At 62.0% G+C, this 19,792-nt stretch overlaps 2 protein-coding genes across 2 annotated transcripts; both read left to right on the forward strand.

The window, feature by feature from the left end:
• The first annotated feature begins 1,819 nt into the window (after positions 1–1,819).
• LOC125351805 (negative elongation factor B) lies at positions 1,820–14,938 on the forward strand. Its single transcript, XM_048346849.1, has 13 exons — positions 1,820–1,981; positions 2,103–2,266; positions 2,690–2,789; positions 3,232–3,462; positions 4,673–4,858; positions 5,726–5,838; positions 5,997–6,099; positions 10,073–10,168; positions 10,559–10,701; positions 10,795–10,901; positions 13,908–14,049; positions 14,293–14,401; positions 14,539–14,938. The coding sequence occupies exons 1-13, from the start codon at positions 1,880–1,882 to the stop codon at positions 14,683–14,685; spliced, it is 1,743 nt and encodes a 580-aa protein (XP_048202806.1). The 5' UTR covers positions 1,820–1,879; the 3' UTR covers positions 14,686–14,938.
• Positions 14,939–16,176: 1,238 nt separating this feature from the next.
• Tor4a (torsin family 4 member A) lies at positions 16,177–19,189 on the forward strand. Its single transcript, XM_048346835.1, is given in 6 exon segments — positions 16,177–16,357; positions 16,409–16,856; positions 17,883–17,986; positions 17,988–18,570; positions 18,573–18,953; positions 18,956–19,189. Coding segments are annotated over 4 exon segments (1,251 nt in total). The 5' UTR covers positions 16,177–16,357; positions 16,409–16,856; positions 17,883–17,914; the 3' UTR covers positions 19,171–19,189.
• Positions 19,190–19,792: the final 603 nt, after the last annotated feature.

Raw genomic sequence — 19,792 nt, forward strand, 5'->3', positions numbered from 1 at the left:
TTGAGCTATAGCACCACTTCCAGTTTTCTGGTGGTTAATTGGAGATAAAAGTCTCGTGGACTTTCCTGCCTAGGCTGGTGTCAAACCGTGATCCTCAGATCTCAGCCTCCTGAGTAGCTGGAATAACTGGCATGAGACACTCGTGCCCAGCTTCATTATGTTTTCCTATTATGCAAGTGGTATAGGGTAGTCCTTAGAGAAAATAGTGGGACCAGAAGTGAGGTAGTCATATCTCAGCCTCATAGCCTTAACGGGGTCTCCAGGCCATCGGTGCTTGGGCTACAACGTTCAGACTTCAATACCAGGAGCCTGGTAGACTGGAGCTGGCAAAGACCACCTTGTCAGAAGGGAAGGACAGACACACATAAAGGATGGCTGGGGGTGGAAGAATGAGATGCAGAGTGGCTACAAGTCTTGAGGTGAGGCCCCATGAGCTGGTCCCGGGCTCAGGAAGCAAATGGGGTTGAGATACTTGAAGACCTGGGATGCTAGGAGGAGGTTGGCTGGGCACATGATACTGTCGGTGGTCTCTGACTGCAGCAGAACTGCTGTAGCGTGGTGTGGTGTGCTGTGACTCAGCACAGGAAGGGACCTAGGAGGACAGAGTCCGTGGCTGAGCTTCGAATCCCAATCCTCAGATCTCAGCCTGTTGAGTAGCTAGGATGGCAGGTGTACGCCACCAGCACCAGCTGACAGCAGACTTTTAAGGATGAGCAAGAGTTTGCTAGGCAACAAGAAGGGAATCCTCACAGCAGGAGGCTGAAATCTTAGGATCTCAAGTGAGCCCCGGCAGAGAATTCTGAGAGACTCTGATCTCCTTTCTAACCATCAAAAAGCTGGAGGTGGAGCTGTGGCCGAGTGCTAGGCCGCTAACCTTGAGCATACAAGCTCAGAGACAGAGCCCAGACCTGAGTTCAAGCCCCAGGACCGACATTAGACAGAAAAAAAAAAGAGAGAGGGGGATTTCTAACAGCAAAGCTCAGCAACAAAGGCCCATGGGAAAGACGGCGGGTGTTTGGTGTGGCAAAGCCTGGGGAGGGCACAGGGCTGGTGGAAGGGAGGGGAAGAACTGGAGGAGGAGGCACGGGGGGCTCGAGAGGGCTGCATTCGGGGCCCAGGAGTCCGCCCGCAGGAGCAGCGGGGGCGCCAGGGCCGGGGCGAGCTGCCCGCAGCGCCGGGAGGGGCCCTGTGGAACCTGGGGGGCCCCGCCGGTGTGCCCGCAGCGCGCCCGGGGCCCGGAGGCGTCCCCCGCTAGTCCCGGGTGCCGGCGAGGAAGCGAGGTCGGGAGAGGCGGGACCTGGGCTGCGAGTCTCCGCGGAGGAGCGGGCCTGATTGGCTGCCGCGTCTGCCTGCGATCCGCCCACTGGCGTCTCCCCCGGGCGTCCGCCGGCCCGTCTAACTCCGCCCGCCTTGCCTTCGGGGCGCGGAGCTCGGGGCCCAGGCGAGTTCTCCCGCTGGGGCCCAGGTAGGCGCGGCCTCGGGCGACGCCGGGCCTGCTGGGGCTGGGCCGGGCCCGCCCCGCCCCGCCCCGCCCCGCCCGTGCGTCCTCAGGCCCCGCCCCCTCCCCGAGCGTCCTCAGGCCCCGCCCCCTCCCGGACGTCCTCGGAACTTCCGCGCGTAGCTGGCGCTGTTTCCCGGGGGCAGCTTGGCGCGCAGACCGGAGTGGTGCGGAACGGAAGTGGGCGGGCCGGGCCCGTGAGGAGCTCGGGCCGCTCGGGAGCGCGACGTGGCAGAGCTGGAGGCCGCGGGGGAGCGGGGCTCGAGCGGCCCCCGAGGCCCGGGGGAGCGGAGTTCGGGGGCGCCTGCGGCGGCCGCGGGAGCGCCGGGGGAGCGTGGGGGCGATGGGACGCCCGGGAGGCCGGCGGCCGGGGCGTCGGCCATGTTCGCGGGGCTGCAGGACCTGGGCGTGGCCAACGGCGAGGACCTGAAAGAAACCCTGACCAACTGCACGGAGCCTCTGAAGGCCATCGAGCAGTTCCAGGTGGGCGGGCGCCCGCGCCCCGGCCTTTGCCCTCGGGCATCTGGGTGCCTGGCCGACTTGATTGCGGTGGCCCAGGCTTCTGCCTGCAAAACCCACTCGTGCTGACCCCCTGCCTCCTCAGACGGAGAATGGCGTCCTCCTACCCTCCCTGCAGTCGGCCCTGCCCTTCCTGGACCTGCACGGGACGCCGCGCCTCGAGTTCCACCAGTCGGTGTTTGATGAGCTCCGGGACAAACTCCTGGAGCGAGTGTCAGCCATCGCTTCGGAAGGGAAGGCCGATGAAAGGTAGGTTTCCCTCAGCAAGCCATCTTCGGGGGCGGGGAGGGGGGCAGCTATGCACCACTTATTTATTTTCGTTTTGACGGTACTGAAGTTGGAATTCAGGGCCTTGCACTTGCTAGGCTGATGCTCTACCACTCAGAACACCCCTACAGCCCTGCCTTTGGCTGGTTATTTTGGACACGGAGTCTGGGGTTTTCTGTGTGAGCTGGCTATGTACCGATCTTCCAGATCTTGGTCTCCTTCGTGACTAGATTTACAGGCCTGAACCACTGGTGTCTGGCTACAGCCACCTATGAGCCTTGGAACTGTCTGGGCAGCATCTGTGGTCCCTTTGGCTGCACAGTTTTCCTTGTAGAGGGAGCTGGCAGTTGCTTGGTAGCTGTGTTTGCATGTATTCTGCATGCTGAGACCTGAATGTCTTCCCAGGTACAAGAAGCTGGAGGATCTTTTAGAGAAGAGCTTTTCTCTGGTCAAGATGCCATCCTTGCAGCCAGTGGTTATGTGTGTCATGAAACACCTGCCCAAGGTGAGTGAGCACTGTAGGGCCAGCCCTCGCCGGGAAGGCCATGATGCCTGTCAGATGCTGTATGGCAAGCATGCCCTTGGTTGGTAGAAATCAGACCATGCACTTGGTTTAGGCAGCTGCTTAGTGCTGGGAGGTTTGGTGAGCTTGCTCAAGTGTTACTCTGCGGTGCCCTCTGTACCACAGGCTTCCCCCAGGCAAACCATGTGGAAACTGAGTCTTGAGTTGGTATGGGGGGGCCCTTTCTGGGAAAGAGCTCTGGGTATTCAGCCTATCTTGCCTCTTCCTACTGGGGCTCAGGAAGCTGGTGGAGTGTACCTGTTGGGTGGGGCTGGGTTCTGGGTGGAGGCCTTCTCTGTGTGTAGCTAAGGCGGCTTGGCTTGCCTGGAGGGAGCCTTGGAAGCACGGGGACCACTTGCCAGAGAGTGTGGCATGTGTCCTGTAGGTGCCTGAGAAGAAGCTGAAGCTGGTGATGGCAGACAAGGAGCTCTACCGAGCATGTGCTGTGGAGGTGAAGCGGCAGATCTGGCAGGATAATCAGGCACTTTTTGGTGACGAGGTCTCCCCGCTGCTGAAGCAGTACATCTTGGAGAAGGAGAGTGCACTCTTCAGCACGGAGCTTTCTGTCCTGCACAACTTCTTCAGCCCCTCTCCCAAGACAAGGCGCCAGGGTGAGGTGAGGGAGGCCTGGCTCATGAAGGGCAAGGAGGGCCCCTGTAGTGAGTGGTAAGAGCAGTGACACCAGTCCACTCCCTGAGAGCAGATGTGTTGTTGAATCTGTTCCTAAAGTCTGGGTTCTTCCGTGTGACTGGAAAGAAGGCTGGTTGGTTAGGAGCACTGGAGGGCACAAGGACGTGGAAAAGCAGCTCCCTCCCAGTAGAACTCCTTGAAGTAGGCACTGCCCCCATCCACCTGGTTCAACTATGCCCATGAACACTCTGCTTGTGGCCGTTTGTCACTTTAGACTGCCTGAAGGCCCTGATTGTATGGGGGATTGTGTCCCCGCTCACATGATACTGGTGTTCTGGAGGGGGTGTGTGTCCCTGCGGGGGGCCTGTCACATGTCTCTTTGGACGGTGGTGGTCCTCTGGGTTCAGTTCCTTTTTTTTTCTTTTGGCCAATCCTGGGCTTGAACTCAGAGCCTGAGCACTGTCCCTGGCTTCTTTTTGCTCAAGGCTAGCACTCTGCCACTTGAGCCACAGCACCATTTCTGGCTTTTTCTATATATGTGGTGCTGGGGAATCGAACCCAGGGCTTCATGCATGCTAGGCGAGCACTCTACCACTAGGCCACATTTCCAGCCTTGTCTTTTCTTTTTGATGCCAGATACTGGTGGTGGGACAGGGATGGCTAACGGGTCTGGAGCTGAGGCCCAGTGGCTCCGTGTGGCCATGCAGGCCTTGACCTGGGCTTTAAGGTCCTGGGTGCCTGTGGCCGGTCCTGTAGGCCTGTTCACCTAACTTCTTTTTTTTTTTTTGGCCAGTCCTGGGGCTTGGACTCAGGGCCTGAGCACTGTCCCTGGCTTCTTTTTGCTCAAGGTTAGCACTCTGCCACTTGAGCCACAGTGCCACTTCTGGCCAGTTTCTGTATATGTGGTGCTGGGGAATCGAACCCAGGGCCTCATGTATATGAGGCAGGCACTCTTGCCACTAGGCCATATCCCCAGCCCTTCACCTAACTTCTAACATGGCAGGTAAGTGCTTAAGGCCATAGCGGGTTACAGGCCAGGAGAACATGGGCCTGGATTCACCGGACTGCTATCATCTGTCAGGGTGCCAGACCCTCACCAAAAACAGTGGGGAAGACGGCAGTGTGAGCGATGGCTGTGTGGCTTTTGCTTGGGGTTTGGGCTGGCCCCCGGGTTGAGTGCCGGTCTGTCTTATCAGGTGGTGCAGAAGCTGACACAGATGGTCGGGAAGAACGTGAAGTTGTATGACATGGTGCTGCAGTTCCTGCGCACGCTGTTCCTTCGAACCAGGAACGTGCACTACTGCACTCTGCGGGCTGAGCTGCTCATGTCCCTGCATGACCTCGACGTGGGCGATATCTGCTCTGTGGATCCTTGCCACAAGGTAGTGCTGCCCACCTGCCCCACACTTCCTCCTGGGTGTCGTGGTCCAGGAATGGCTGGGTTACTCACCCTGCCCAGTCTTGTGTAGCTGGCAGCGATGTGCTGGCTGTACGAGACCTCAGGGAACGGGAGTCCTCCAGGAGGCCGAGCGAGAGACAGGGCTGTCCTGCTGCCTCCTCTGCCAGTGCCGCAGCCCCTCTTTCACTCCCATAGGTACAGGCCCTGCAGCTGGCCTGGCCTAGCCTAGCTACCTCCTCTCCACCCGGAGCCATCACTGAGTAGCTCTGGGTGCCCTGGGAGTGTGCTTTTTGCCTTGCCCTCTCTCCCCGACATTGGCATGACTTCCTGGACTTTCTGGACTTCTGGACTTTCCATGGACTTTCTGGGAGCTGAGTCTTGCTTGGAGTGCCTCCTTGCTCAGCACTGCATTGTCACTCCACCCAGCACCCACGAGGGAGTCTGCTTTTTAGAGAAAACAAATGTGCCCTAGGAAGGCCTAATGGTGCTTTCTGTCTGCACTCTGCTCCCTGTGTGACTGTGGTGGGTACCAGGTTTATTTTCCTTTGACACATGTTACATCGGTTGGAAGACAGTGATAGCTTTGGCCCCTCCCACAGGAGCTTTGTGTTTTCAGCCCCCCTGGTGGAATGGCTCCCTGGTACTTGCATCTTTGCCCTCTCCAGCAGCCCTCCGGGGGCCCAGGCTGACCTGGGTAGGGCCTTGGCCTGTGTTTTTGTCTTTGTACTTGGCTCTGTGTTTCTCCTAGTCTCTTGGGCAGCAGCTGAGCTTGAGGGGCGGATAAGGACGGAGGCTACCTCAGAGACTTGCCTCTAGAGGGCCAGGTGGCCTGACTGCCTTCTCCTTGCAGTTCACCTGGTGCCTGGACGCCTGCATCCGAGAGCGGTTTGTGGACAGCAAGAGAGCGCGGGAGCTCCAGGGATTTTTGGATGGTGTGAAGAAGGGTCAGGAGCAGGTCTTGGGGTGAGGATGGAATAAATAGGAGGAGGTGCAGGTCTGGCTGCCCCTTGAGCAGGCTAGGCCCCATGTGGCTGACCAGGGACAGGATGGCCTGCCCATCCCATGTGGTGGAGGAGGGACGGGACAACCCAGCCACTCTGGCTAACCCTACTTCCTTCCAGGGACTTGTCCATGATCCTGTGTGACCCCTTTGCCATCAACACACTATCACTGAGCACTGTTCGGCACCTGCAGGAGTTGGTTAGCCAGGAGACACTGCCCAGGGTAAGTGCAGATGTGGCCAGTGGCTGTGCATACTTCCGACCAGTGAAATTGGGTTTTCCTGTTGGTGTTGTCAGTGGATACCCATGATCAGGGTCTTGGGGTCCATGGATACCTGTGACTGGGGTCCTGGTGCACATGGATACCTGTGATGGGGTCCATGGATACCTGTGATGGGGTCCTGGTGCACATGGATACCTGTGACTGGGGTCCGTGGAACCTGTGATGGGGTCCTGGGGTCCAAGGATACCTGTGATGGGGTCCTGGTGCACATGGATACCTGTGATGGGGTCCTGGTGCACATGGATACCTGTGATGGGGTTCTGGGGTCCATGGATACCTGTGACTGGGGTCCTGGGGTCCATGGATACCTGTGACTGGGGTCCTGGGGTCCATGGATACCTGTGATGGGGTCTTGGGGTCCATGGATACCTGTGACTGGGGTCCTGGGGTCCATGGATACCTGTGATGGGGTCCTGGGGTCCATGGAACCTGTGATGGGGTCCTGGGGTCCATGGATACCTGTGACTGGGATCCTGGGGTCCATGGATACCTGTGATGGGGTCCTGGTGCACATGGATACCTGTGATGGGGTCCTGGGGTCCATGGATACCTGTGACTGGGGTCCTGGTGCACATGGATACCTGTGACTGGGGTCCTGGGGTCCAAGGATACCTTTGATGGGGTCCTGGGGTCCATGGATACCTGTGATGGGGTCCTGGGGTCCATGGATACCTGTGATGGGGTCCTGGGGTCCATGGATACCTGTGATGGGGTCCTGGGGTCCATGGATACCTGTGATCGGGGTCCTGGGGTCCATGGATACCTGTGACTGGGATCCTGGGGTCCATGGATACCTGTGATGGGGTCCATGGATACCTGTGATGGGGTCCTGGTGCACATGGATACCTGTGACTGGGGTCCGTGGAACCTGGGATGGGGTCCTGGGGTCCATGGATACCTGTGACTGGGGTCCTGGGGTCCATGGATACCTGTGATGGGGTCCTGGTGCACATGGATACCTGTGACTGGGGTCCTGGGGTTCATGGATACCTGTGACTGGGATCCTGGGGTCCATGGATACCTGTGACTGGGGTCCTGGTGCACATGAATACCTGTGACTGGGATCCTGGGGTCCATGGATACCTGTGATGGGGTCCTGGGGTCCATGGATACATGTGATCGGGGTCCTGGGGTCCATGGATACCTGTGACTGGGATCCTGGGGTCCATGGATACCTGTGATGGGGTCCTGGGGTCCATGGATACCTGTGATGGGGTCCTGGGGTCCATGGATACCTGTGATGGGGTCCTGGTGCACATGGATACCTGTGACTGGGGTTCTGGGGTCCATGGATACCTGTGATGGGGTCCTGGGGTCCATGGAACCTGTGATGGGGTCCTGGGGTCCATGGATACCTGTGACTGGGGTCCTGGTGCACATGGATACCTGTGACTGGGGTCTTGGGGTCCATGGATACCTGTGACTGGGGTCCTGCTGCACATGGATACCTGTGATGGGGTCCTGGGGTCCATGGATACCTGTGACTGGGATCCTGGGGTCCATGGATACCTGTGATGGGGTCCTGGTGCACATGGATACCTGTGATGGGGTCCTGGGGTCCAAGGATACCTGTGATGGGGTCCTGGGGTCCATGGATACCTGTGATGGGGTCCTGGGGTCCATGGAACCTGTGATGGGGTCCTAGGGTCCATGGATACCTGTGACTGGGGTCTTGGGGTCCATGGATACCTGTGACTGGGGTCTTGGGGTCCATGGATACCTGTGACTGGGGTCCTGGTGCACATGGATACCTGTGATGGGGTCCTGGGGTCCATGGATACCTGTGACTGGATACCTGTGATGGGGTCCTGGGGTCCAAGGATACCTGTGACTGGGGGTTCTGGGGTCCATGGATACCTGTGATGGGGTCCTGGTGCACATGGATACCTGTGACTGGGGTCCATGGATACCTGTGATGGGGTCCTGGGGTCCATGGATACATGTGATCGGGGTCCTGGGGTCCATGGATACATGTGATCGGGGTCCTGGGGTCCATGGATACCTGTGACTGGGGTCCTGGTGCACATGGATACCTGTGATGGGGTCCTGGGGTCCAAGGATACCTGTGATGGGGTCCTGGGGTCCATGGATACATGTGATCGGGGTCCTGGTGCACATGGATACCTGTGATGGGGTCCATGGAACCTGTGATGGGGTCCTGGGGTCCATGGATACATGTGATCGGGGGTCCTGGGGTCCATGGATACCTGTGACTGGGATCCTGGGGTCCATGGATACCTGTGATGGGGTCCATGGATACCTGTGATGGGGTCCTGGTGCACATGGATACCTGTGACTGGGGTCCATGGAACCTGGGATGGGGTCCTGGGGTCCATGGATACCTGTGACTGGGGTCCTGGGGTCCATGGATACCTGTGACTGGGGTCCTGGGGTCCATGGATACCTGTGATGGGGTCCTGGGGTCCATGGAACCTGTGATGGGGTCCTGGGGTCCATGGATACCTGTGACTGGGATCCTGGGGTCCATGGATACCTGTGATGGGGTCCTGGTGCACATGGATACCTGTGATGGGGTCCTGGGGTCCAAGGATACCTGTGATGGGGTCCTGGGGTCCATGGATACCTGTGATGGGGTCCTGGGGTCCATGGAACCTGTGATGGGGTCCTAGGGTCCATGGATACCTGTGACTGGGGTCCTGGTGCACATGGATACCTGTGACTGGGGTCTTGGGGTCCATGGATACCTGTGACTGGGGTCTTGGGGTCCATGGATACCTGTGACTGGGGTCCTGGTGCACATGGATACCTGTGATGGGGTCCTGGGGTCCATGGATACCTGTGATGGGGTCCTGGGGTCCATGGATACCTGTGACTGGATACCTGTGATGGGGTCCTGGGGTCCATGGATACCTGTGACTGGGGTCTTGGGGTCCATGGATACCTGTGATGGGGTCCTGGGGTCCATGGATACCTGTGATGGGGTCCTGGTGCACATGGATACCTGTGACTGGGGTCCATGGATACCTGTGATGGGGTCCTGGGGTCCATGGATACATGTGATCGGGGTCCTGGGGTCCACGGATACATGTGATCGGGGTCCTGGGGTCCATGGAACCTGTGATGGGGTCCTGGGGTCCATGGATACCTGTGACTGGGGTCCTGGTGCACATGGATACCTGTGATGGGGTCCTGGGGTCCATGGATACCTGTGACTGGGGTCCTGGGGTCCATGGATACCTGTGATGGGGTCCTGGTGCACATGGATACCTGTGATGGGGTCCATGGATACCTGTGATGGGGTCCTGGTGCACATGGATACCTGTGACTGGGGTCCATGGAACCTGTGATGGGGTCCTGGGGTCCATGGAACCTGTGATGGGGTCCTGGTGCACATGGATACCTGTGACTGGGGTCCGTGGAACCTGGGATGGGGTCCTGGGGTCCATGGAACCTGGGATGGGGTCCTGGGGTCCATGGATACCTGTGATGGGGTCCTGGTGCACATGGATACCTGTGATGGGGTCCTGGGGTCCATGGATACCTGTGACTGGGGTCCTGGGGTCCATGGATACCTGTGATGGGGTCCTGGTGCACATGGATACCTGTGATGGGGTCCATGGAACCTGTGATGGGGTCCTGGGGTCCATGGAACCTGTGATGGGGTCCTGGTGCACATGGATACCTGTGACTGGGGTCCGTGGAACCTGGGATGGGGTCCTGGGGTCCATGGAACCTGGGATGGGGTCCTGGGGTCCATGGATACCTGTGACTGGGGTCCATGGATACCTGGGATGGGGTCCTGGGGTCCATGGATACCTGTGACTGGGGTCCATGGATACCTGTGATGGGGTACTGGATTCCTGGCCACAGACAGCAGACACCAACTGCCTGTCACCAGGCCAGAGATGATACAACCCTAGTGAGCTTCACTGAGACGTCTCTTTTCCTGCAGGACAGCCCTGACCTCCTTCTGCTACTCAGACTGCTCGCGCTAGGACAAGGAGCATGGGACTTGATTGACAGCCAAGTCTTCAAGGAGCCCAAGATGGTATGGGGGCCAGTTCCTGCTTTGCTGTTTTTGTGGGGAATGACAACTTAGTCTCTCTGGTCCCAAAGTGCCTCCTGGAGTCTTCTTTCTGGCAGAACACCTATCAGGCATGTTTGGGCAGACTGGCCCTTGATACTGGTTACTCTATGGAGATGGGCCCAGAGGGACTGTGTGTGAACAGCTATGAACATGCCAGGTTGGGCCTTCAAGAACAGAACATTGGGCAGGGGTCTTGGGAGGTGAGGAGGATCTAGGGAACTAGCAAGAAGGAGAGTTGAACCTGAGGAAGGCATTGGGGGGGGCGTCCATGGTGTAAGTGGGGTGGTACCCACATGAGGCAGGGCATGTGGGTGTGGGCCTGCCAGGCTCAAGTCCCCACCTCCCTCTCAGGAAGCTGAGCTCATCACACAGTTCCTGCCCATGCTCATGTCCTTTGTGGTGGATGACTATACCTTCAATGTGGACCAGAAGCTGCCAACTGAGGAGAAAGCCCCCGTCACGTACCCCAACACACTTCCCGAAAGTTTCACCAAGTAGGACTTGGCAGCTGTTGGGATGGGGGTAGGGAGGAAGCAGGGTGCTGCTGGAAGCAGCTGACCCCAGGGCTCTGGTGGCCTTGAGCACAGGTTTCTGCAGGAGCAGCGGATGGCCTGTGAAGTAGGGCTGTACTACGTCCTCCACATCACCAAGCAGCGGAACAAGAATGCGCTCCTACGCCTGCTTCCCGGGCTCGGTGAGTTCTGACAGCAGAGTCACCTGCCACAGCGGATAGCATTTGGGCATCACAGAAGGCTCCTGGATCCTAGGGCTACTGGCCACTGTGTCTGCTCTCACCTTCCCTTCCTTTGCTTGTTTTTCACTTCTCTGTCTTGTGTACTCTTTATGAGTGGGCAGGTAGGAAGGGTTCAGTTCTGTACTTTTTTTTTTTTTTTTTTTTGGCCAGTCCTGGGCCTTGGACTCAGGGCCTGAGCACTGTCCCTGGCTTCTTCCCGCTCAAGGCTAGCACTCTGCCACTTGAGCCACAGCGCCGCTTCTGGCCGTTTTCTGTATATGTGGTGCTGGGGAATCGAACCTAGGGCCTCGTGTATCCGAGGCAGGCACTCTTGCCACTAGGCTATATCCCCAGCCCTCAGGGTTCAGTTCTGAATCACAGAACTGTGTTGCTACAAAAGCTGCTTTCCCAAAAGAGGGGTGTAGGTGTATAAGCTCAGGACCCTGCCCCAGGCAGCGAGTGACAGACCCACAGACCACTGAGGAATCCGCCCCAGGCAGCGAGTGGGCAGGCCCACAGACCACTGAGGAATCCGCCCCAGGCAGCGAGTGGCAGGCCCACAGACCACTGAGGAACCCGCCCCAGGCAGCGAGTGACAGACCCACAGACCACTGCGGAACCCGCCCCAGGCAGCGAGTGGCAGGCCCACAGACCACTGAGGAACCCACATCAGGCAGTTGACAGGTCCACAGACCACTGAGGAGCCCGCCCCAGGCAGCGAGTGGCAGGCCCACAGACCACTGAGGAACCCACGTCAGGCAGTGACAGGTCCACAGACCACTGAGGAGCCCGCCCCAGGCAGCGAGTGGCAGGCCCACAGACCACTGAGGAGCCCGCCCCAGGCAGCGAGTGGCAGGCCCACAGACCACTGAGGAGCCCGCCCCAGGCAGCGAGTGGCAGGCCCGCAGACCACTGAGGAGCCCACCCCAGGCAGCGAGTGACAGGCCCACAGACCACTGAGGAACCCACGTCAGGCAGCAACAGGCCCATTTTCCCCTAGGATCATGAGGGAGCAGGTTTGTCATGGCAGAATGAAGAGGAAGGGGTTTCTAGAGTTGAATAAACCTAGGGACTGGGAATGTGAATTAGTAGAGCACTTGCCTAGGAATGTAAAGCTCTGAGCTGCCCACTAGCATCACAATAGACAAAACAGGTAGAGCTTCAGGTCCTGTTGGGAGGGTGACCTCTGCATCCCCTGTTTGTGGTGACAGGTGGCCTCTGGCATCCTGTGTCTGTGTGGTGACGGTCCCTGTTCATCTGCTGACTCAAGCCCCGTCAGGTTTTGAGGTCTCTGCAGCAGGGTGTGTTTGTCAGTCACTGGTGTCTCCCCTTTTCTTGGTGGAAGAAGATGTCTACTTTTGTGGATATGAAGTTGCTGCTGGGGTGAGCCTCGGTGGCTTAGATCAGGTGTTGCTGGGCTGATTCCTGCAGACCTGGGAGAATCTGTTTTGTGCCCTTTCCAGCCTCTGGACATCAGACATTCTGGGGTCTTCAAGTTACTGACCGTGGGGGCTAAGTGTTTTTTCTGAGAATTCCAGGAAGGGTTGTAAACAGCTCTGGTTTGCTGAGTCCTCTCTGAATGTCAGTACCGCCATGTCTGTGTCTCCTCTGGTGTGGGGTCAGAAACAGGCTGTGTGGCTTGTCCTTCCTCAGACAAGGCTTAAGGGATGTGCGGTGTCCCAAGAGCGCCCTGCTCTTGTGTCTGAGGTGTGGTGTTTGGGTCCTTTTCAGAAAGTTCTTGTGTGCAGGGCTGGGGTCTGATCACATGAGGTCCTAGGTTCTGTTCCCAGTACCTCCACCAGAAAACAAAAAAATGAGCATGTGTGTTGTAGAATTGTATGGAGTAGAATTTTGAGCAAGTTGAGAAGTTGAGCATAGTGTGGCGAAGGGGTTGCCAGCTCCCGGGACGGCTGTGTGTGTGTCAGCCCAGGCCTGGTGTGCTGTCTCGGAAGGTTCCGTGTGAGTCACTGTGGAAGAAACTGGCCAAAGCTGGGTGCCCGTGGCTCACGCCTGTAATTCTACTGAAGAGACTGAGATCTGAGCACCACGCTTTGAAACCAGCACAGGCAGCAAAGTCCGTGAGACTCCTGATTCCAATTAGCCAGCAAAAAGCTGAAATGGAGCTGTGGCTCAAGTGGTAAGAGTGCTAGCATTGTGGTAAAAATTTAGCTCAGGGACAGCGCCTAGGCCCTGCAGTCAAGCCCCAGGACCCGCACCAAAAAAAAAAAACCCAAAAGGGTGGAATTAGATGCATGGTTCAGTGGGAACGTGCCATCCATGAGTGGAAAAAGCCAAGTGAGAGTGCATGGCCCCAGGCCGTAGCACTGGCACAGAAGCTGAACAAGTGAACACGTTAGGACTGCTCCCCCTCCCCCCCCCAAAAAAAGTAAAGTTAGCAAAGCCTGAAGTCACCTCTGCCCTCTGCGCTCGTCCGCTCTCGGGCCCAGACCGGCTCCGGAGGTCCATCCTTGTGTCTAACACATCAGTGTGTGATTTGCTCCCAGAAGGGCCTGTGCCTTTTGTGCCTGCCACTGGTTGTGAACACAGCTTTCATGCAGTTCCTTGCCTGTCTGGTTCAGTGTCAGAAAAGGAGTTTGGAGGTTTTCTTAGCTCTCTTCCCGGGAGCCGTCTGCTCCAGGGCTGGGAGAGCCCTCCCTGAGCTGCTCTGCTTTCCTGTGTTTCTCTGAACTCTTGGTCTGTAGGTTTTCTCTCTGCAGAGGCCAGTTCAGATCAGACCTCTACCCTGACCCCCAGGCCGACGGGCACAGCATTCGGCAGGGCCCTTCTTACCTTTCTGTCCCCATGCCCCAACTGTGGCCTGTTTCCCTGCTAGGGGCCACAGCCCTAGTCCCCACACCGGACTGGGGAAACTTCTCACCTGAGGATAATGCAGACCTTTCTGAGGTCCCCGAGGAGCAGCAGGGTGTGGAAGCGGTACCAAGCCGCACCACCCTGCTGTGTTTGCAGTGGAGACATTCGGTGACCTGGCCTTCAGCGACATCTTCCTCCACCTGCTCACGGGAAGCCTGGTGCTACTGGCCGATGAGTTTGCCCTGGAAGATTTCTGCAGCAGCCTCTTTGATGGCTTCTTCCTGACTGCCTCTCCCAGGTAGGCCGTGCAGCTGCTCATGGCCTCCTGGTTCTTGTGCATGGCAGCCTGGCAGGTGACTGGGGCCCTGAGCTGTGACGAGGGACTAGATGGGTCTAGTGGGTACGGGGCCTCCCCTCCGCCAACAGGGAGGTGTGAGCGGCCAGCTGTGCTCTGTCAGTGTGACAGCAGAAGGGTCTTGGGAAGGGTGGTGGGACAGGGCCTTAGAGCCCCTCCCCCCCCCCACGCCAGCTGGCCTTTCAGGAAGGAGAATGTGCATCGGCATGTGCTGCGTCTCCTCCTCCACCTGCACCCCAGGGTGGCCCCAGCCAAGATGGAGGCCTTGCAGAAGGCCCTGGAGCCCACAGGCCAGGTAGGTCCTCGCTGCCCCCCGAACATGCAGCTCTCTGCAGACGTGGAGTTGACGCTTGCCTCGCGTCTGGCCTTGTCCCTGTGGGAGTGCCCTCTGCCTGGGCACTCAGGGGCCACTCGTTCCTGGTTTGCCCACAGAGTGGGGAGGCTGTGAAGGAGCTCTACTCCCAGCTCGGCGAGAAGCTGGAGCAGCTGGACCATCAGAAGCCCAGCCCTGCCCAGGCCACCGAGACGCCGGCCCTGGAGCTGCCCCTCCCGAGCGTGCCCGCCACGGCCGCCCTCTGAGCGGGCCCCTTCTGGGGGGAGGCCCCGGTGTGTGAGCCGGGGCGGGGGTGGGCAGAGCGCTCCTTCGTCTGCTTGGCCTGCTGGAGTCGGTCCTTGGCGGACCCCATGGTGGGGGGCGAGACCCCAGCCGTGCGCTCTTAGTGGAAAGCTCGCACTGCAGGTTTTCAGGGCACTGGCAGAGATGGGCGATGAGTGAAGTTAGGAAGAAGCTAAGGGGTTGGGCAGGGGCCAAGTAACCTGACGTGCGGCAAGGGTTGGGGGCAGGAGGTGTGCGGGGCAGGAGGCCAGTCTGCAGGAGAGGAGGCCTCGGGTGTTTCCAGCGCAGCCCCTCCCCGCAGCACCTGCCTCACCTGCCTGCTCGGCTTGTGAACCTTGTCGGGGGACAGCAGGGGCACCCAGAGGTTTGTTTCGTCTCATGTAAATAAAAGACCTTTTGATACATCTGTGGCGAGTTGTGTGCTTGTGTGTGTGCTTGTTCTAAGGCTGGGCCGCTCTGGGTAGACGCAGTGCAGGCCTGGAGTGAGTGCTGCTGCTGTTTCTTTATTGTCAAGGTGTGATACAGAGGGCTTACAGATTCATAGGCAAGGCGGTGAGCACATTGCTTTTTTTTTTTCTTGGCCAGTCCTGGGCTTGGACTCAGGGCCTGAGCACCGTCCCTGGCTTCTTCCCGCTCAAGGCTAGCACTCTGCCACCTGAGCCACAGCGCCCCTTCTGGCCATTTTCCATATATGTGGTGCTGGGGAATCGAACCGAGAGCTTCATGTGTAGGAGGCAAGCACTCTTGCCACTAGGCCATATTCCCAGCACATTTCTTGTTCTCCTTGTTACCTCCTCCCTCATTTCCCCCTCTCCCTCCCCCTGTGCTGCTGCTTCCGTGAGCCACAGCTTTGGACTGCCTGGCCTCACCCAGCCACCCCACTAGGTCACTGGGTGATGTAGTCTGCTGTCCAGGATGGGAAGGAAGCTCCTCCGGGCCTCATAGGGTGCTTGGTGCCCCTCAGACAGACCAAGGCGCAGCCTTTCCTTCAGCAGGCCCCAGGAGGGGCTGGGGACCCGTGCAGGGGCCAGGCCTTAGTTATTTGGAGCAAAGGGAGACTCCACAGCCAGGCAGTGGTCCAGCCATCCCAAGCAGTTTAGGGAGAGGCCACTTGGCTTAGGCCAGGGCTGAGCAGGGCATCCCTGAGAATCTGCTGTTGGGGACAGGTGGGTTTGAGTGGTCTCTGTGTGTGTGGCTTGTGTCCTCACCGTGCCTGGTAGCCATCAGCAGCAGGGCAGGTTCGGGGAACTTCCTGCCTGCAGGTGGCTATGCAGGCTCTCAGGCCTTCAAGCCTGTCTTCCGAGAAATCTTAGCCCAAGTGTTTTGCTTTTTTTTTTTTTTTTTTTTTTTTTTTTTTTTTTTTGCCATCCTGGAGCTTGAACCCGACCTGAGCACTGTCCCTGGCCTCTTTGCTCAAGGCTAGCACTCTACCACTTGAGCCATGGCGCCATTTCTGGCTTTTTCTATATATGTGGTGCTGAGGAATCGAACTCAGGACTTCATGCATGCTAGGCAAGCCACATTCCCAGCCCCACTGGCCCAAGTTCTTTCTAAACTTGCTCCTCCTTTCCCTACAAGTGGGTGTTGTCCCCAGCTCTAGAACTGTTGCTCTACCTTATGCAGCTAGGAGCCCCCGTTTCCCTGCATGGGGGCGTGGGGGCGTGGGGGAGTGGGGGCGTGGGGGAGTGGGGGCATGGGGGAGTGGCAGTCCTAGGGGACGCCAGGGCTCCTGGAGGAGGAGCCCAACTGCAAGGAACAGGGAGGCGGCCCAGCCTCACCGGCTGGACAGCTGGACGGCTGAGGGGTGGGTGGACATCTGGAGAGAGGAACTGGGCTGTGGCTGACCAGCCAGGCCTCCTCCACTGAGCTGCTCTCTGTCCAGCTCAAGTCCCGCCCCGCCTCACCTCTGACTCACTTCCTCTGCATAAAAGCGGAAACCTCCCAGAGCTTCCTCTGCTCCGTGTTTTCCCCTGGACCTTCAGGTGTGGCTGCTGTCTTCAGGCCTCAGTGGGCTCAGAGGCCGCTGACCCACCCGTCTCCCACCCGGGGAGAATAGCTTTTCCTGCGTCCTGAGTCACAGGCCAGCTGGCCTGGGCACGGGTGGCAGAGCTGGGGGAGCTTGACGCGCCTGCAGGTAGGGGGTGGGCTTGGGGCCCGGGGGTTTGAGGCCAGCCTCCACCCTGTCCGGCCTGGGGCTCCCCGCTGCTGCTGCTGGGTAGTTCACTGTGCGGAGGGGCTCGCTCCCCGAGGCGGGCCCGGAGGGCTGGGAGGCCCTGGGGCAGGTCTGGAGTCTGTTCTCAGAAGCACACATTTTCCTGCGGACTTCCACCTCCAGCGGTCCCCCACCTCCAGCAGTCCCCGAGCGGGTGGAGGTCTCAACTCCTGGGGGTGCGGAGGCCTCCCCTGATGTTCCCAAACCCAGGCGCGGGTGAGGTCAGGGTGCGGTGTCCGGCCGGACCCTTGGCCAGGCCAGCGGGCCCGGGGCTCTGCCGCCTCGGCAGGAAGCCAGTGGCCGCCAGATAAACAGCTCGCCCCTTCCCCCAGGCCGCTTCCTCCGGGCCCGGCCGGCCGGGAGATTTGCATGGGGGCTGAGCGCGGCGGCGGCGGCTTCCTGGTCGGCGGGGCCGGCGGGGCGGGGCCGGGCCGGGCGGTGGGGGAGGCGGCCGGGCCGGGCCGGGCCGGGCGGTGGGGGAGGCGGGCCGGGCCGGGCCGGGCCGGGCGGTGGGGGAGGCGGGCCGGGCCGGGCCGGGCCGGGCGGTGGGGGAGGCGGGGTCGGGCCGGGCGGTGGGGGAGGCGGGCCGGGCCGGGCCGGGCCGGGCGGTGGGGGAGGCGGGCCGGGCCGGGCGGTGGGGAGGCGGGCCGGGCCGGGCCGGGCCGGGCGGTGGGGGGAGGCGGGTCGGGCCGGGCGGTGGGGGGAGGCGGGCCGGGCCGGGCGGTGGGGGAGGCGGGCCGGGCCGGGCCGGGCCGGGCGGTGGGGGAGGCGGGCCGGGCCGGGCGGTGGGGGAGGCGGGCCGGGCCGGGCCGGGCCGGGCCGGGCCGGGGCGGCTCGCTCCCACGCTCGCTCGCTCCCTCGGGGAGCGGTCCTGTAAGCTTGGGGCGCCGGCCCTCGCGGGCGGGCCGCAGCGGGGATCTGGAGATTCTTCTTCTCTTGCTGTCGTAGGGCGGGACCTGCGAGCCGAGCGCTCCGGCGCCATGGACCGCGGCCAGCCGGCCCCAGAGCCCGCGGCGCCCCGCGCCCGGGGCCCCGGCGTGATGGCGCCCGTTGCGCGCCGTGCTCCGCCTGCGCCGCCGCGTGTGCCTCCTGCGCCAGCGGCGCCTGCGGGGGCCCGGGGCGTCCGGGCCCGGCTGCGGCCCCGCGGCCCCGCGCACCGAGCCCCGGTTCTTCACTTTCGACGGCCCGGGGGAGCCGCCGCCTTCGCGGGCCCCGCGCCGCCGGCGCCGGCGCAGCCGCCTGGTGCTCTACCCCGAGGCCTCCCGCCCGGCCCGGCCGCGCGCCGAGCGCCGGAGCCGCGCCCAGCGCTGCCTGTGGCTGCTGGTGGCCATCGTGGGCTTCCAGGTGCTCAACGCCATCGAGAACCTGGACGACAACGCGCTGCGCTACGACCTGGACGGGCTGGAGAAGGCGCTGCGGGGCGCCGTGTTCGGCCAGCCGGCCGCCGTGGGCCGCCTCGTGGCGCTGCTGCGGGACTACCTGGCCACGCACGCGCACGGCCGCCCGCTCCTGCTGGCGCTGCTCGGGCCCCGCGGCGTGGGCAAGAGCCTGGCGGGCCGCCTGCTGGCGCGCCACTTCCGCGCCGTGCCCGGCGGGGCGCCCGTGCTCGTGTACCACGCGCGCCACCACTGCCCCGAGCGCGCGCCGCGCCGCGCTGCCGCCGGGACCTGGCGCGCCGCGTGGCCGACGTGGTGGCGCGGGCCGAGGCCGCGGAGCGGACGCCGCTGCTGGTGCTGGACGACGCCGAGCGGCTGCCGCCCGCGCTGCTGGACGAGCTGCACGGCCTCGTGCAGCCGCAGCGCCCGCACCGCTTCCGCAACGCCATCTACGTGCTGCTCAGCGGCGCGGGCGCGGCCGAGGTCACGCGCTTCGCGCTGCACCAGGCCTCCCGCGCGCCGCGCAACGCCTCCCGCGCGCCGCCGCCCGGCCCCGGCCCCGGCCCCGGCCCCGGCCCCGGCCCCGCCGCGCCGGCCGAGGCGGAGCTGCGCGCCCGGCTCCGCGCGCGCCTGGCCCGCGAGCACCGCTGTGGCACGCGGCGGCCATCGTGCCCTTCCTGCTGCTCGACCGGCAGGATGTGGTCAGCTGCTTCCAGGAGGAGATGGCCGGCGAGGGCTTCTTCCCGGACCGGGCCCGCGCCGAGCGCCTCGCCGCGCAGCTCAGCTACTACCGCGTGGCCGGCCGCGAGTTCGCGGTCACGGGCTGCGAGCCCGTGGTGGCCGCCGTGAACCTGCTGTAGCCCGGGCCCGGGTCGGGGGTCGGCGCTCGTCCTCGGGGCCCCCCCGGGCCAGGGAGCCCGGGAGCGGCCCGGCGGCCCGGCGGCCCGGCGCGGGGCTCTCCCCTCCCCCGCGCGCCGCCCGCGTCTCCCCGCGCTGGCTCCGCCGGTGCCCGGTGCGCAGGCTGCGCCCAGGGCGCGGGTGCCGCCCCCGGCAGGTCTCCGCGCGTGACGGGTTCCCCCTCAGCCCCGTGCGACCTCGGGCCCGCTGGGGAACCCCGGAGCCCCCAGGAAAGCGGGGGGGGGGGGACACTCAGGTGACCGGGGCGGGGCGGGCCCAAGCGGACCCCTCGCCTCTGAAGCCCCTGCGGGGCCCTGAGCTGGGGAGCCGCCCTGCGGCACCGCCCTGGAGCCGGCTCTCCCAGGCCGGGAGCCTCGCCCCGGCTCCCCGTGTCCCGAGCGGGGAGCCCCTGCTCCGCGGCAGGGTCGCCGTCGGGCCCCCGCCGTGACCGGCGGCCCCGTGTCCTCCCCAGCTCCTCCGCGGGCGGGCCGGGCCCCGCGCCCGCTCTTCCCTGGACCGCGGGGCGGCCGCGGGCTCCCGGCGCCTTGGCCTCGGGCCGCCTCAGTGCTGCCGTCTGGCGGCGCC

This window comes from Perognathus longimembris, chromosome 1, assembly GCF_023159225.1.
Source record: "Perognathus longimembris pacificus isolate PPM17 chromosome 1, ASM2315922v1, whole genome shotgun sequence".
Classification (NCBI taxonomy): domain Eukaryota; kingdom Metazoa; phylum Chordata; class Mammalia; order Rodentia; family Heteromyidae; genus Perognathus; species Perognathus longimembris.